The sequence below is a fragment of the Cetorhinus maximus genome, chromosome 31 (assembly GCF_964194155.1).
Source record: "Cetorhinus maximus chromosome 31, sCetMax3.hap1.1, whole genome shotgun sequence".
In the NCBI taxonomy this organism is placed as follows: Eukaryota; Metazoa; Chordata; class Chondrichthyes; order Lamniformes; family Cetorhinidae; genus Cetorhinus; species Cetorhinus maximus.
In genome coordinates, this window is record NC_135909.1 from 1,881,794 (window position 1) to 1,898,733 (window position 16,940).

Here is a 16,940-nt window from a genome sequence, read left to right on the forward strand (position 1 = left end):
AGACTACTTTGGTGAAATTATAGACCGTTCGTTCAAAACCACACTTCAATTACCACCCACATCCTTCACAATAAAACCACTTTCCTCGGTGACTGTTCTAAACTTGTGTTTTGTTTTGCTGTGTCCAACACTCTGTCGCCAACCATCGCTCCTTCCTGCTCATATTTTCTCCCGGTTGTGTCATGTGAGTTGTGTTTGCTTCATGTTGCTTTGGCTACGATTGCGTTCTACAAACCTGGAGTTTTCTCCCCTCATAAGAACATAGGAAGTAGGAGCAGGAGTAGGCCATTCGGCCCCTCTCATCTTCAAGGTGCTGATTCCTGCTAGCGGAGGATTCCATCATATCTAGTTCACAGAGCCATTCTTCACATGTCAGCCCGAGCATTGAATGTTGCAGTTTATTAGGCTTTGTCTGGCATCGGTTTCCATCCCCGGCAACTGGGTCATCACCATAGATCAACATCCAACTTGCAGGACAAAAGCAGGCCTTACAGCCCAACAAGTCCCTGGAGGCGTTTATAAACCAGTCTACTTCACCTCACTCAATCAGCATACCTTTCTATTCCTTTCTCCCTCATGTACTTATCTAACTCGCCATTAAATGTTTTAGCTAAGTGTCCAATTCATAGTATCAGAAACTGAACTGGAACAGCCATAGAAATATTGTGGCTGCATGACCAGGTCAGAGGCTGGGAATCCTGCAGTGCGTAACTCACCTCCTGACTCCCCAAAGCCTGTCCACCATCTACAAGGCACAAGTCAGGAGAGTGATGGGATACTCCCCACTTGCCTGGATGAGTGCAGCTCCAACAACACTCAAGAAGTTCAACACCATCCAGGACAAAGCAGCCCGCTTGATTAACACACCATCTACACCTTCAGCATCCACTCCCTCCATCACCGATGCACAGTGGCAGCAGTGTGTGTACCATCTACAAGATGCACTGCAGCAACTCACCAAGGCTCCTTCGACAGCACCTTCCAAAACTGTGACCTCTGCCATCTAGAAGGACAAGGGCAGCAGACACATGGGAACACCACCACCTGCAAGTTCCCCTCCAAGCCGCACACCATCCTGACTTGGAAATATATCGGCCGTTCCTTCACTGTCGCTGGGTCAAAATTCTGGAACTCCCTCCCTAACAGCACTGTGGGTGCACCTACACCACAGGGACTGCAGCGATTGAAGAAGGCAGCTCACCCCCACCTTCTCAAGGGGCAATTAGAGATGGATAACAAATTCTGGCCTCAGCAGCGACAGTCCGCGAATGGATAATTTGTAAACGTATCTCCTTGTCTATAGACATAATGGTGGCTGCTTTTTAATTTGGGCCTAAACAGGCAGGAAGTCAGCAGAGATTCCGTGCCCACCAGCCAAAACCACCACCAGGAGGATTTTGCCCCCTTGCCAGCTCAAGGTCTCAAAGGCTAACTGTACCCAACTCACACCACCAAGTGTTGCAGAATCGGGGATCAGCTAACTGGGCAGAGACTTAGATACTGGGACTGGCTCAGTTGTAGAACGAGCAACACGGTTTACCAACTGAGCTACCAGGGGTTGGGGTGGTGGGGTGTTGAGGGTTGCCACTTTCTTTCCACTGCTACATGCATCCTGCTTCAATAACACTGCACCACTGGCTCTTGGGAGCAACTTGTGTTGCCGTAAACGTTCGTCTCAGTATGGTGACCACATTGTCGATTGTCATAAAAACCCATCTGGTTCACTAATGTCCCTTTAGGGAAGGAAATCTGCTGTCCTTACCCGGTCTGGCCTACATGTGACTCCAGACCCACAGCAATGTGGTTGACTTTTATCTGTCCTCTGAAATAGCCCAGCAATCCACTCAGTTGTATCAAACCACTACAAAGTCTGCAAGTTCCTCTCCAAGTCGCACTCCATCCTGACTTGGGGACTATATCAGCCGTTCATTCACTGTCGCTGGGTCAAAATTCTGGAACTCCCTCTCTAACAGCACCGCAGCGGTTCAAGAAGGCGGCTCACCACCACCTTCTCAAGGGGCAACTAGGGAGGGGCAATAAATGCTGGGCCCAGCCAGCGACGCCCAACATGAACAAATACATTTTTAAAAGTAGACCTCACCCAAGGTGACGGTTTTGTACAGTGACACAGTGATACCGACATCTCGTCTAAGGGGCGGTGAAGCCTCCCTTTGCTGGGCTGGTGACGCCGAGGGTTCTTTTGCTGGGAATGGGCAGTAATATCAGCTTTTTTTTTACAGTGCAGTAACCCTCTTCCCGGCCTGACCAAAGAAGAAGATTGCTGTGGGAGTGTGGGGACGTCATGGGGCTTCAGTAACTGCAACAAGTGTCGGCACCAACACTGTAAGTACGTTTATATCACAGGGTATGGACAGCATAAACCTCCTTTATTGGGGCTGGGGGGGTGGTTGGGGAGAGGGAGCCCGGCAACAGTCTCAGTAACTAGAGTCCTTTTAGGATCCAAATGTCTCATGATGAGCTGATAACTATGTATGTCTAGTTGGATAGGAAGAGTGACTGATGCTTCAGTGAGCTCCAGGACACCACACCTGAGACTTCACTTGACCTTCTGTGCATCTTTTCTTTTCTTCCCATCTTGGCCTTCAGCTGCCTGGGCCGCCCCCCCACTAAACCCTGGAATTCCTTTGACAGCACCTCCCATGACTTCTACCACCTAGAAGGATAAGGGCAGCAGACACATGGGAACACCACCACCTGCAAGTTCCCCTCCGAGCCACTCACCATCCTGACTTGGAAATATATCGGCTGTTCCTTCACTGTCGCTGGGTCAAAATCCCGGAACTCCCTCCCTAACAGCGCTGTGGGTGTACCTACACCACAGGGACTGCAGCGGCTCAAGAAGGCAGCTCACCACCACCTTCTCAAGGGGCAATTAGGGATGGGCAATAAATGCGATACCCACATCCCGTGAAAGAATTTTAAAAGTCCCTCCCTAAACCTCTCCGCTTCTCTCTCTCTCGCTCTCTCTCTCTCTCTCTTCCTTTAAGATGCTCCTTATAACCAACCAGTTTGACCAAGGTTTTGATCACCTCTCCCGATATCTCCCTTAAGTGGCTCTATGTCAAAAACTGTTTTTACCAATAAGTCTCTGTGAAGTGCCTCGGGAAGTCTGGCTACATGAAAGGGTGGCACATAAATGCAGGTTGTTGTTGTGGCGGGCGGGTAATCTGATACTGGAGTGCCGCAGGTCCTCAGTACTCTGGGGCGCGGCTGGTGCTTGAAGAGCTTGTTAATGAGACCTAGCAGGGTGTGCCCGTCCTTGGGACTGGTGCTGACGCCACCATGTACACCAGGTATCTCAGCAAGGCAAACTCCAGATAAGTTGGGTAGAGCCATCGAACTGGACTAGCTGTGGGTACTGGTTTCAGACGGTTAAGCCATAGCAGTAATCCTAACCACACTTGGACCTTGGCTGATATGGAGCTACAGTTAACTTCCCTGGGCTTAGGTAGCTGGTGTGGGCGCCGATGGTGAGGGGGCTTTCATTCCAAGTGAACAAACAAACTACCAGGGTGGGTTTCTCAGTCGTTTGGTCTGGAGACTCTTATACGCAGCAGTGTTTTCCACATGGTGGCGTAGGGGGGTAAATGGTGGCATAGTGGCAGTGTCATTGGATTAGGAATCCAGAGGCCCACGCTAATGCTCTGGGGACCTGGGTTCAAATCCCACTGTGACAGCTGGAGGAATTTAAATTCATCTAATAAATATCAATGAAACTATCAACAATTGTCATTAAAAACCCACCAGATTCACTCTTGCCCCTTTAGAGAAGGCAATCTGCCATCCTTGTCTGGCCTACCTAAGACTCCAGACCCACAGCAATGTGGTTGACTCTTAACTGCCCTCTGAAATGGCTAAGCAAACCACTCAGTTCAAGGGCAATTAGGGATGGGCAAAGAATGCTGGCCTTGCCCAGCAACACCCACATCCCATGAAAGAACATAAATAATGAGATCGGATAGGCAGGCGACCAAAAAACAAAGGTATTCTTGCACGTTAGTTTAAGTGGTGCATCTCACTGTTCCTGAAAGAAAGATTTGAATTTCTACAGTGTCCTTCACAACCTCAAGATGTCCCAAAGCATTTTACAGAGTACTTTAGAAGTATAATTACTCTTGTTAAGTAGAAGATGCGGCAACCGATTTGCGCACAGGAAGCTCCCGCAAGCAGCAATGTGACAACAACCAGGTCGTCCAGTTTTTCTTTGATTGTCTAGGTTCCGGGGTAAATCTTGGCACCAGGACACTGGGGAGGACGCCTTTGCTCTCCTTCGAAACAGTGGACATGGCTTGCATCCATGAGATAAAAGCAAAGAACTGCGGATGCTGGAAATCCAAAACAAAAACAAAAACAGAAATACCTGGAAAAACTCAGCAGGTCTGGCAGCATCGGCGGAGAGGAGCACAGTTGACGTTTCGAGTCCTCATGACCCTTCAACAGAACTAAGTAAAAATAGGAAAGGGGTGAAATATAAGCTGATTTAAGGTGGTGGTGGGGGGTGGGGGAGGTTGTTGGGACAAGAAGAGCTAGGTAAAGGGCCAGTGATAGGTGGAGATAACCAAAAGATGTCACAGACAAAAGGACAAAGAGGTGTTGAAGATAATATCCTTTAGATAATATCACCACCTTCAACACCTCTTTGTCCTTTTGTCTGTGACATCTTTTGGTTATCTCCACCTATCACTGGCCCTCTATCCAGCTCTACTTATCCCACCCCCTCTTAAACCAGCTTATATTTCACCCCTCTCCTATTTTTACTTAGTTCTGTCGAAGGGTCATGAGGACTCGAAACGTCAACTGTGCTCCTCTCCACCGATGCTGCCAGACCTGCTGAGTTTTTCCAGGTATTTCTGTTTTTGTTTTTGTTATGGCTTGCATCCACTTGGAAAGGCACATCCGAAAGATATTAATGTAGGCTCAACTAAAAAAAGGCACAGAGCTATTTCTTTGGGCTCCTAATGAAGTGAAATCCATCCCACTAATGTTGTGAAACTTAATTCACACCAACAAGCGACAACTGACAAATGTGTTAACTGAATGATCAAGAGCTTCTTGTCAGGCAAGCTGCCGTCAGAGGAGGAGGGGGTGGCATTGTGGTACTGTCACTGACTAACACTCCAGAGACCCAGGGTAATGCTTTGGTAGACCTGGGTTCAAATCCCAGTCATGGGATGGTGAAATTTGAATCTAATAAAATCTGGGAATTATAAAAGCAAAAAACTGCAGATCCTGGAAATCCAAAACAGAAATACCTGGAAACACTCAGCAGGTCTGGCAGCAACTGCGGAGAGGAGCACAGTTAACATTTCAAGTCCGAATGACCCTTCAACAGAACTAAGTAAAAATAGAAAAGAGGTGAAATATAAGTTGGTTTAAGGGGGGGTGGGACAAGAAGAGCTGGATAGAGGGCTAGTGATAGGTGGAGATAATCAAAAGATGTCACAGACTAAGAGGTGGTGATATTACCTAAAGGAATGTGCTAATTGGGGTAGAAAGCAGGATGAGCAAGGTACAGATAGCCCTAGTGGGGGTCGGGTGGGGGGAAGGGATCAAAATAGGCTAAAAGGTAGAGATAAAACAATGGATGGAAATACACTTAAAAATAATGGAACTAGGTGGGAAAAGAAAAATTATAAATGATTGGAAAAAACAAAAAGGAGGGGGGAAATCGGAAAGGGGGTGGGGATGGAGGAGAGAGGAAATGATAAGTCTGATAACAGCCAGTGCTGGTTCACTAATGCACTTCAGAGAAGGATATCTGCCTTCCTTACAGCCTACATTTAACTCCAGACCTCACAGCATTGGTTGACTCTCAAAATGCCCTCTGATCAAGGGCAATTAGGGATGGGCAATAAATTTTTAAAAAACCAGCAACATTTCTTTAGGAATCCTTCCGATCGTCCGCTTTAACTCTGGCATGAAAAGCTAAATACCCCAGAGAATTCCACTGACGTTAAGGCGGACGATCCACCGGCTAATCAGAAAAATCCCACCCCCCCCCCCGAACGCCCAGGTTGCAAGAAAATTCCCAGCGTTTTTTTTCCGTGGCTGCTCCCAGTAACTTGGAGGATGGCACCAGCTTTTGTTCCCAAGTGGGTCGCTTTCCCACTGCCGCACTTACCAGCTCCTGATTTTACTCCCACCCGCTTTAACGGGTGGATAACGCTGTACGCCCAGAGCACAGAGGTAGCAGCAAGATCTCTTCGTGGTTAAGCAAACACAGCCTGAGGTCAGTTGGAGGCTAATTGTTGTTGCAGAAGCGAAATATTTTGGGTGAGCGAGACCTTGTAAATTCCCACCTGCAGACGGTTAGGAATGATAGTGAAATGACTAAACCTGCTTTCAGGTTTACTCCTGGTGTTCCAAAAGTGGACATCTGAAGGTGGTTAGTGTTAACTGGATCCACGTTCGTTGGTGAAGATAAAACTAAGATACAGCTGCTTTCTTTGCTGGAGAGAGTTCACATAAGACCATAAGATGTAGGAGCAGAGGTAGGCTATGTAGAAGTAGTCTGCTCCGCCATTCAATGAGATCATGGCTGATCTGATAATCCTCAATACCACTTTCCTGCCTTTCCCCCATAACCCTTGATTCCCTTACTGATTAAAAATCTGTCTATCTCGGCCTTGAATATACTTAATGTCCCAGCCTCTACTCCTTTCTGGGGTAAAGAATTCCGCAGACTCACCACCCTCTGAGAGAAGAAACTCCTCTTCATCTCTGTCTTAAATGGGCGATCTCTTACTCTGAGATTATGCCCTCTGGTCCTAGACCTTCGCACAAGGGGAAACAACCTCTCAGCATCTACCCTGTCAAGCCTCCTAAGAATCTTATATGTTTCAATAAGGTCGCCTTTCATTCTTCTAAACTCCAATGAGTACAGGCCCAACCTGCTCAACCTCTCCTCATAAGAAAATCCCTCCATACCTGGGATCAACCTAGTGAACCTTCTCTGGACTGCCTCCAATGCCAGTGTATATTTCCTTAGATAAGGGGAACAAAACTGTTCACAGTATTCTAGGTGTGGTCTAACTTGTGCCTTGTATAGTTTTAACAAGACTTCCCTATTTTTATACTCCATTCCCTTTGAAATAAAGGCCAACATTCCATTTGCCTTCCCTATTACCTAGTCAACACTCCTTCAACCACCCGCCCCTCCCCCCACCAGTGTCCCAGCTATCCCCAGTTATAACTCTTTTTGGAGTCAACCAAATAAACTAAAATAACAAAATGAAGGACAAAATAAACACAGCCCCTAAATTAGGGTAACTGCAAAACCAAAGACAAAATTTAAAGAAAACTTACAAACATCAAATCAAAATGTGATTAAGGGGGTAGATAAAACACCCCAGTCCCCATGGAAGGCCTCAACAGTGCCAGCAGACACTGCATGCCCCCTCTCCAGGGACATCCAGCCCCAAACGTAGCCACAGAAGAGGGGCAGGCAGTCAGGTCGGACCCACCCCCTTGATCACCCGCTGCCTGGACCTGTTAATGGCTAACTTGGCCAGGCCCAGGTTCACATGGAGGTCCTCCTCCTCCCAGCCCCCATAGTTTCATGATCATCATTTAATTCCACGTTTTCATTGAACTCAAATTCTACCATTTGCCTTGGGCAGGATTTGAACCCAGGCCCCCAGAGCATTTACCCCAGGTCTCTGGATTACTAGGCCAGCAACAATACCACTACACCATCACTTTCCCATTATCTTGCTGCCTACTGGACTTAAGAGCTGTCTCGCTGGCTTCCGATATGTTATCGATGTGGCTTTGAGCAAGTGTTTGCTGGCTAATCCACATGCCGAGGCATTCCCATTGAGTGTGATCGTGTCAACTGCGTTCAGTTAGGGGCAGTACTGCTCAGGTTTGCTGTACAATTGGAATGGATGGGAAGGGGCTTGGTCCATTGGGATTCTGTACAATGAGCATGAATTGGAAGAGGTTTGGAGCAGGAGGACTCCAGAAGAGGAGAGGTGGATGCGTTCATTGAAGCCGGGTGACAGTGACGAGAGGCTAGTGACTGACTCCCAGCACCCTCGGCTAGGATCCTGATGTGCAGCTGCTGGTTGCTGAGTGGATCTGCGCATGAGTGTCCACAGGAATGCCTCGGTATTGTTTCAAGGGCCAATTCCTGGCATCCTTGGGTCAGAACAGATGCCAAACACATTCCTGTGGTACATCTGAAAAGACATTCCTTTCTCAAAGTACCTGATGTACACAGTGACTGAGCAATGAGCTAGAACCAAGCTAGGGTGTTTGATGCCAATGAGGGCTCCAGTAATTTCATTGCCAATTGTTAGGACCTTAAATAATTTCAGTGGAAGTACCCGTTGGTGACTCAAGAGAGCAAACATACTGGGGATCCACATTCGGCATTCTGTCTTACACACACACACACCCCCACTGAGATGATGCATGATGAAAGTGAGATAATAAAATAAGTTAGGAACGTCAGTTATGAAGATATATTGGGGAAGTTGGGACAGTTTTCCTTGGAGAAGAGACGGCTGAGAAGAGATTTGACAGAGGTTTTCAAAATCCTCAGGGGCCCAGGCAGAGTAGAAAAACTGTTCCCGTTGGTGGAAGGATCGAGAATGAGGGCGCACAGATTTAAGGGCATGGGCAAAAGAAGCAAAAGTGACATGAGGAGAAACCTTTTCACGCAGTGAATGGTTATGACCTGGGATGCGCTGCCTGTAGAGTGTGGTGGAGTCAGGTTCAATCGAGGAATTCAAAAGGGAATGAGACTGTTATCGGAAAAGGAAGGATGTGCAGAGGAACGGGGCTCAGGCGGGAGAATGGCACTAGGGGAACTGGTCATTTGGAAAGCAGGTGAGAACACAATGGGCCAAATGGTCTCCTTCTGCACTGTAACAATTCTGTGATTCTTTGACATGTAGTGTGGGTGGCAGGAAATGCCCAGCTTCTCCTACATGCTCTCCGTGACACTGATTGTTCCCCCTGCTAGTGTGTAGAATACTCCCTCATTACTGCTGCCTGCTCTGTTGGCCTCTCCATTATGTTCCCGGTTCTCCATCTGTTGTCATTCCGCTCCGTTACCGATACCAACACTCGATTCATCTTCTCTTCCACCATCTCTCCCATACTGGCTCAGCATCGCTGCTAGTGTTCCTGAAATTCACACCAGCTAATTCCCAGGCTTAATATCGGAGTGTTACAGTGAGGGGTGTGGGGTATATCAGAGAGTGTTACAGTGAGGGGTGTGGGGTATATCAGAGAGTGTTACAGTGAGGGGTGTGGGGTATATCAGAGAGTGTTACAGTGAGGGGTGTGGGGTATATCAGAGAGTGTTACAGTGAGGGGTGTGGGGTATATCAGTGTTACAGTGAGGGGTGTGGGGTATATCAGTGTTACAGTGAGGGGTGTGGGGTATATCAGAGAGTGTTAGAGTGAGGGGTGTGGGGTATATCAGAGAGTATTACAGTGAGGGGTGTGGGGTATATCAGAGAGTGTTACAGTGAGGGGTGTGGGGTATATCAGAGAGTGTTACAGTGAGGGGTGTGGGTATATCAGAGTGTTACAGTGAGGGGTGTGGGGTATATCAGAGACTGTTACAGTGAGGGGTGTGGGGTATATCAGAGAGTGTTACAGTAAGGGGTGTGGGATATATCAGAGTGTTACAGTGAGGGGTGTGGGGTATATCAGAGAGTGTTACAGTGAGGGGTATATCAGAGAGTGTTACAGTGAGGGGTGTGGGGTATATCAGAGAGTGTTACAGTGAGGGGTGTGGGGTATATCAGAGAGTGTTACAGTGAGGGGTGTGGGGTATATCACAGTGTTACAGTGTGGGGTGTGGGGTATATCAGAGTGTTACAGTGAGGGGTGTGGGGTATATCAGAGTGTTACAGTGAGGGGTATATCAGAGAGTGTTACAGTGAGGGGTATATCAGAGAGTGTTACAGTGAGGAGTGTGGGGTATATCAGAGAGTGTTACAGTGAGGGGTGTGGGGTATATCCGAATGTTACAGTGAGGGGTATATCAGAGAGTGTTACAGTGAGGGGTATATCAGAGAGTGTTACAATGAGGGGTGTGGGGTATATCAGAGAGTGTTACAGTGAGGGGTGTGGGGTATATCAGAGTGTTACAGTGAGGGGTGTGGGGTATATCAGAGTGTTACAGTGAGGGGTATATCAGAGAGTGTTACAGTGAGGGGTATATCAGAGAGTGTTACAGTGAGGGGTGTGGGGTATATCAGAGAGTGTTACAGTGAGGGGTGTGGGGTATATCAGAGAGTGTTACAGTGAGGGGTGTGGGGTATATCAGAGAGTGTTACAGTGAGGAGTGTGGGGTATATCAGAGAGTGTTACAGTGAGGGGTGTGGGGTATGTCAGAGTGTTACAGTGAGGGGTATATCAGAGAGTGTTACAGTGAGGGGTATATCAGAGAGTGTTACAGTGAGGGGTGTGGGGTATATCAGAGAGTGTTACAGTGAGGGGTGTGGGGTATATCAGAGAGTGTTACAGTGAGGAGTGTGGGGTATATCAGAGTGTTACAGTGAGGGGTGTGTGGTATATCAGAGAGTGTTACAGTGAGGAGTGTGGGGTATATCAGAGAGTGTTACAGTGAGGAATGTGGGGTATATCAGAGTGTTACAGTGAGGGGTTTGGGTATATCAGAGAGTGTTACAGTGAGGGGTGTGGGGTATATCAGAGAGTATTACAGGGAGGAATGTGAGGTATATCAGTGAGTGTTACAGTGAGGAGTGTGGGGTATATCAGTCAGTGTTACAGTGAGGAGTGTGGGGTATATCAGAGAGTGTTGTAGTGAGCGGTGTGAGGTATACAAGAGAGTGTTACAGTGAGGGGTGTGGGGTATATCAGTGAGTGTAGTAGTGAGTGGTGTGAGGTATACAAGAGAGTGTTAGAGTGGATCTGAGAGTGTTACAATGAGGGGTGTGGGATATATCAGAGTGTTACAGTGAGGGTTGTGGGGTATATCAGAGAGTGTTACAGTGAGGGGTGTGGGGTATATCAGAGTGTTACAGTGAGGAGTGTGGGGTATATCAGAGAGTGTTACAGTGAGGGGTGTGGGGTATATCAGAGACTGTGACAGTGAGGGTGTGGGTTATATCAGAGAGTGTTACAGTGAGGGGTATGGGGTATATCAGAGAGTGTTACAGTGAGGAGTGTGGGGTATATCAGTGAGTGTTGTAGTGAGCGCTGTGGGGTATACAAGAGAGTGTTAGAGTGGATCAGAGAATGTTACCATGAGGGGTGTGGGTTATATCAGAGAGTGTTACAGTGAGGGGTGTGGGGTATATCACAGAGTGTTACAGTGAGGAGTGTGGGGTATATCAGAATGTTATAGTGAGGATTGCAGGGTATATCAGAGAGTGTTACAGTGAGGGGTGTGGGGTATATCAGAGAGTGTTACAGTGAGGGGTGTGGGGTATATCAGAGAGTGTTACAGTGAGGGGTATGGGGTATATCAGAGAGTGTTACAGTGAGTAGTGTGGGGTATATCAGAGAGTGTTACAGTGAGGGGTGTGGGGTATATCAGAGAGTGTTACAGTGAGGAGTGTGGGGTATATCAGTGAGTGTTGTAGTGAGCGGCATGGGGTATACAAGAGAGTGTTAGAGTGGATCAGAGAATGTTACCATGAGGGGTGTGGGATATATCAGAGTATTACAGTGAGGGGTACGGGGTATATCAAAGAGTGTTACAGTGAGGGGCGTGGGGTATATCAGAGTGTTACAGTGAGGGGTGTGGGGTATTTCAGAGAGTGTTACAGTGAACGGTGTGGGTTATATCAGAGAGTGTTACAGTGAGGGGTATGGGCTATATCAGAGAGTGTTACAGTGTGGGGTATATCAGAGAGTGTTACAGTGAGGGGTGTGGGGTATACAAGAGAGTGTTAGAGTGGATCAGAGAGTGTTACCATGAGGAGTGTGGGATATATCAGAGTGTTACAGTGAGGGGTGTGGGGTATATCAGAGAGTGTTACAGTGAGGGGTGTGGGGTATATCAGAGAGTGTTACAATGAGGGGTGTGGGATATATCAGAGTGTTACAGTGAGGGTTGTGGAGTATATCAGAGAGTGTTAGAGTGAGGAATGTGGGGTATATCAGAGTGTTACAGTGAGGGGTGTGGGGTATATCAGAGAGTGTTACAGTGAGGGATGTGGGGTATATCAGAGTGTTACAGTGAGGGGTGTGGTGTATATCAGAGTGTTACAGTGAGGGGTGTGGGGTATATCAGAGAGTTACAGTGAGGGGTGTGGGGTATATCAGAGAGTGTTACAGTGAGGTGTGTGGGATTTATCAGAGAGGGTTACAGTGAGGGGTGTGGGGTATATCAGAGAGTTACAGTGAGGGGTGTGGGGTATATCAGAGAGTGTGACAGTGAGGTGTGTGGGATTTATCAGAGAGTGTTACAGTGAGGGGTGTGGGGTATATCAGAGTGTGTTACAGTGAGGGGTGTGGGGTATATCAGAGAGTGTTACAGTGAGGGGTGTGGGGTATATCAGAGTGTGTTACAGTGTGGGGTGTGGGGTATATCAGAGAGAGTTACAGTGAGGGGTACGGGGTATATCAGAGAGTGTTACAGTGAGGGGTGTGGGGTATATCAGAGACTGTGACAGTGAGGGTGTGGGTTATATCAGAGAGTGTTACAGTGAGGGGTATGGGGTATATCAGAGAGTGTTACAGTGAGGAGTGTGGGGTATATCAGTGAGTGTTGTAGTGAGCGCTGTGGGGTATACAAGAGAGTGTTAGAGTGGATCAGAGAATGTTACCATGAGGGGTGTGGGTTATATCAGAGAGTGCTCCAGTGAGGGGTGTGGGGTATATCAGAGAGTGTTACAGTGAGGGGTATGGGGTATATCAGAGAGTGTTACAGTGAGGGGTGTGGGGTATATCAGTGAGTGTTACAGTGAGGGGTGTGGGGTATATCAGAGAGTGTTACAGTGAGGGGTATGGGGTATATCAGAGAGTGTTACAGTGAGGGGTGTGGGGTATATCAGAGAGTGTTACAGTGAGGGGTGTGGGGTATATCAGAGAGTGTTACAGTGAGGGGTGTGGGGTATATCAGAGAGTGTTACAGTGAGGGGTGTGGGGTATATCAGAGAGTGTTACAGTGAGGGGTGTGGGGTATATCAGACAGTGTTACATCGAGGAGTGTGGGGTATATCAGAGTGTTACAGTGAGGGGTGTGGGGTATATCAGAGAGTGTTACAGTGAGGGGTATGGGGTATATCAGAGAGTGTTACAGTGAGGGGTGTGGGGTATATCAGAGAGTGTTACAGTGAGGGGTGTGTGGTATATCAGAGTGTTACAGTGAGGGGTATGGAGTATATCAGAGACTGTCACAGCGAGGAGTGTGGGGTATATCAGAGTGTTACAGTGAGGGGTGTGTGGTATATCAGAGTCTTAGAGTGAGGGGTGTGGGGTGTACAAGAGAGTGTAACAGTGTGGATCAGGGAATGTTACAGTGAGGGATGTGGGGTATATCAGAGAGTGTTACAGTGAGGGGTGTGGGGTATATCAGAGAGTGTTACAGTGAGGGGTGTGGGGTATATCAGAGAGTGTTACAGTGAGGGGTGTGGGTTATATCAGAGAGTGTTACAGTGAGGGGTGTGGGGTATATCAGAGAGTATTACAGTGAGGGGTGTGGGGTATATCAGAGAGTGTTACAGTGAGGGGTGTGGGGTATATCACAGTGTTACAGTGGGTGTGGTTGGGGTATATCAGGGAGTGTTACAGTGAGGAGTGTGGGGTATATTAGAGAGTGTTACAGTGAGGAGTGTGGGGTATATCAGAGAGTGTTACAGTGAGTGGTGTGGGGTATATCAGAGAGTGTTATAGTGAGGGGTGTGGGGTATATCAGGGAGTGTTACAGTGAGGAGTGTGGGGTATATTAGAGAGTGTTACAGTGAGGAGTGTGGGGTATATCAGAGAGTGTTACAGTGAGGGGTGTGGGGTATATCAGAAGTGTTACAGTGAGGGGTGTGGGGTATATCAGAGAGAGTTACCGTGAGGAGTGTGGGGTATATCAGAGAGTGTTACAGTGAGGGGTGTGGGGTACATCAGAGAGTGTTGCAGTGAGGGGTGTGGGGTATATCCGAATGTTACAGTGAGGGGTGTGGGGTATATCAGAGAGTGTTACAGTGAGGGGTGTGGGGTATATCAGAGTGTTACAGTGAGGGGTGTGGGGTATATCAGAGTGTTACAGTGAGGGGTGTGGGGTATATCAGGGAGTGTTACAGTGAGGAGTGTGGGGTATATCAGAGAGTGTTACAGTGAGGGGTGTGGGGTATATCAGAGTGTGTTACACTGAGGGGTGTGGGGTATGTCAGAGAGAGTTACAGTGTGGGGTGTGGGGCATATCAGAGAGTGTTACAGTGAGGGGTGTGGGGTATGTCAGAGAGAGTTACAGTGTGGGGTGTGGGGCATATCAGAGAGTGTTACAGTGAGGGGTGTGGGGTATATTAGAGAATGTTACAGTGAGGGGCGTGGGGTATATCAGAGAGTGTTACAGTGAGGGCTGTGGGGTATGTCAGAGAGTGTTACAGTGAGGGGTGTGGGGTATGTCAGAGTGTTACAGTGAGGGGCGTGGGGTATATCAGAGAGTGTTACAGTGAGGGGTGTGGGTTATATCAGAGAGTGTTACAGTGAGGGGTGTGGGGTATATCAGAGAGTGTTACAGTGAGGGGTGTGGGGTATATCAGAGAGTGTTACAGTGAGGGGTTAGGGATATATCAGAGAGTGTTACAGTGAGGCGTGTGGGGTATATCAGAGAGTGTTACAGTGAGGGGTGTGGGGTATATCAGAGTGTTACAGTGAGGGGTGTGGGGTATATCAGAGAGTGTTACAGTGAGGGGTGTGGGGTATATCAGAGAGAGTTACAGTGAGGGGTGTGGGGTATATCAGAGAGTGTTACAGTGAGGGGTGTGGGGTATATCAGAGAGTGTTACAGTGAGGGGTGTGGGGTATATCAGAGAGTGTTACAGTGAGCGGTGTGGGGTATATCAGAGTGTTACAGTGAGGGGTGTGGGGTATGTCAGAGTGTTACAGTGAGGGGTGTGGGGTATATCAGAGAGAGTTACAGTGAGGGGTGTGGGGTATATCAGAGAGTGTTACAGTGAGGGGTGTGGGGTACATCAGAGAGTGTTACAGTGAGGGGTGTGGGGTATATCAGAGAGTGTTACAGTGAGGGGTGTGGGGTATATCCGAGTGTTACAGTGAGGGGTGTGGGGTATATCAGAGAGTGTTACAGTGAGGGGTGTGTGGTATATCAGAGTGTTACAGTGAGGGGTGTGAGGTATATCAGAGAGTGTTACAGTGAGGGGTGTGGGGTGTATCAGAGTGTTACAGTGAGGGGTGTGGGGTATATCAGAGTGTTAGAGTGAGGGGTGTGGGGTATATCAGAGAGTGTTACAGTGAGGGGTGTGGGGTATATCAGAGTGTTAGAGTGAGGGGTGTGGGGTATATCAGAGTGTTAGAGTGAGGGGTGTGGGGTATATCAGAGTGTTAGAGTGAGGGGTGTGGGGTATATCAGAGTGTTAGAGTGAGGGGTGTGGGGTATATCAGAGAGTGTTACAGTGAGGGGTGTGGGGTATATCAGAGTGTTACAGTGAGGGGTGTGTGGTATATCGGAGTGTTACAGTGAGGGGTGTGGGGTATATCAGAGTGTTAGAGTGAGGGGTGTAGGGTATATCAGAGTGTTACAGTGAGGGGTGTGGGGTATATCAGAGTGTTAGAGTGAGGGGTGTGGGGTATATTAGAGTGTCACAGTGAGGGGTGTGGGGTATATCAGTGTTACAGTGAGGGGTGTGGGGTATATCAGTGTTACAGTGAGGGGTGTGGGGTATATCAGTGTTACATTGAGGGGTGTGGTGTATATCAGTGTTACAGTGAGGGGTGTGGGATATATCAGAGTGTTACAGTGAGGGGTGTGGGGTATATCAGTGTTACAGTGAGGGGTGTGGGGTATATCTGTGTTACAGTGAGGGGTGTGGGGTATATCAGAGAGTGTTACAGTGATGGGCGTGGGGTATATCAGTGTTACAGTGAGGCGTGTGGGGTATATCAGTGTTACAGTGAGGGGTGTGGGGTATATCAGTGTTACAGTGATGGGTGTGGGGTATATCGGTGTTACAGTGAGGGGTGTGGGGTATATCAATGTTACAGTGAGGGGTGTGGGGTATATCAGTGTTACAGTGAGGGGTGTGGGGTATATCAGTGTTACAGTGATGGGTGTGGGTATATCAGTGTTACAGTGAGGGGTGTGGGGTATATCTGTGTTACAGTGAGGGGTGTGGGGTATATCAGTGTTACAGTGATGGGTGTGGGGTATATCAGTGTTACAGTGATGGGTGTGGGGTATATCAGTGTTACAGTGAGGGGTGTGGGGTATATCAGTGTTACAGTGAGGGGTGTGGGGTATATCAGTGTTACAGTGATGGGTGTGGGGTATATCAGTGTTACAGTGAGGGGTGTGGGGTATATCAGTGTTACAGTGAGGGGTGTGGGGTATATCTGTGTTACAGTGATGGGTGTAGGGTATATGAGGTAATGCGATGGTTAAAAATTCTTTGACGGTTTGCAACCATGAGATATTGAGGCGTTTCGCCAAGAACAATAATTTAGTAAATTCAACAGATTCCTTCAGTACAAAGTCCACAGAATCAGCGCCAAACTTGGAAACAACAGAATAAAGACTGCAGAGTAAGTGCCACCTTGCCCCCCTGCCATCCACCTTCCCCTCCGATGGCCCAGCCGGAGAGTCAGCGCGCCGTGTGGAGGGGTGGACACTGAGTCCTCGAGACCCTCGGCCTGAGGCCCGCGATCTGTGTTCCGCTGACCGATCTCAGCCGGGGACCGAGCTCCCTCCTGTCTCCACCCTGCCATGTCTGCTGGACGCCAAGCGTCGGACAAGGAGAGGAATCAGATTCTGCTCC

General features: G+C 48.2%; 1 protein-coding gene across 3 annotated transcripts in view; it reads left to right on the top strand.

Annotated features, from left to right (window-relative positions):
- The window catches only part of ltbp3 (latent transforming growth factor beta binding protein 3), a 156,181-nt gene that overhangs the window by 88,594 nt on the left and 50,647 nt on the right, over nt 1-16,940 (top strand). For all 3 annotated transcript variants that reach the window (XM_078532664.1, XM_078532663.1, XM_078532662.1), the window contains exon 4: nt 2,241-2,343. In XM_078532664.1, the coding sequence (XP_078388790.1) occupies nt 2,241-2,343 (103 nt within the window). The remainder of the gene's footprint in view (nt 1-2,240; nt 2,344-16,940) is intronic.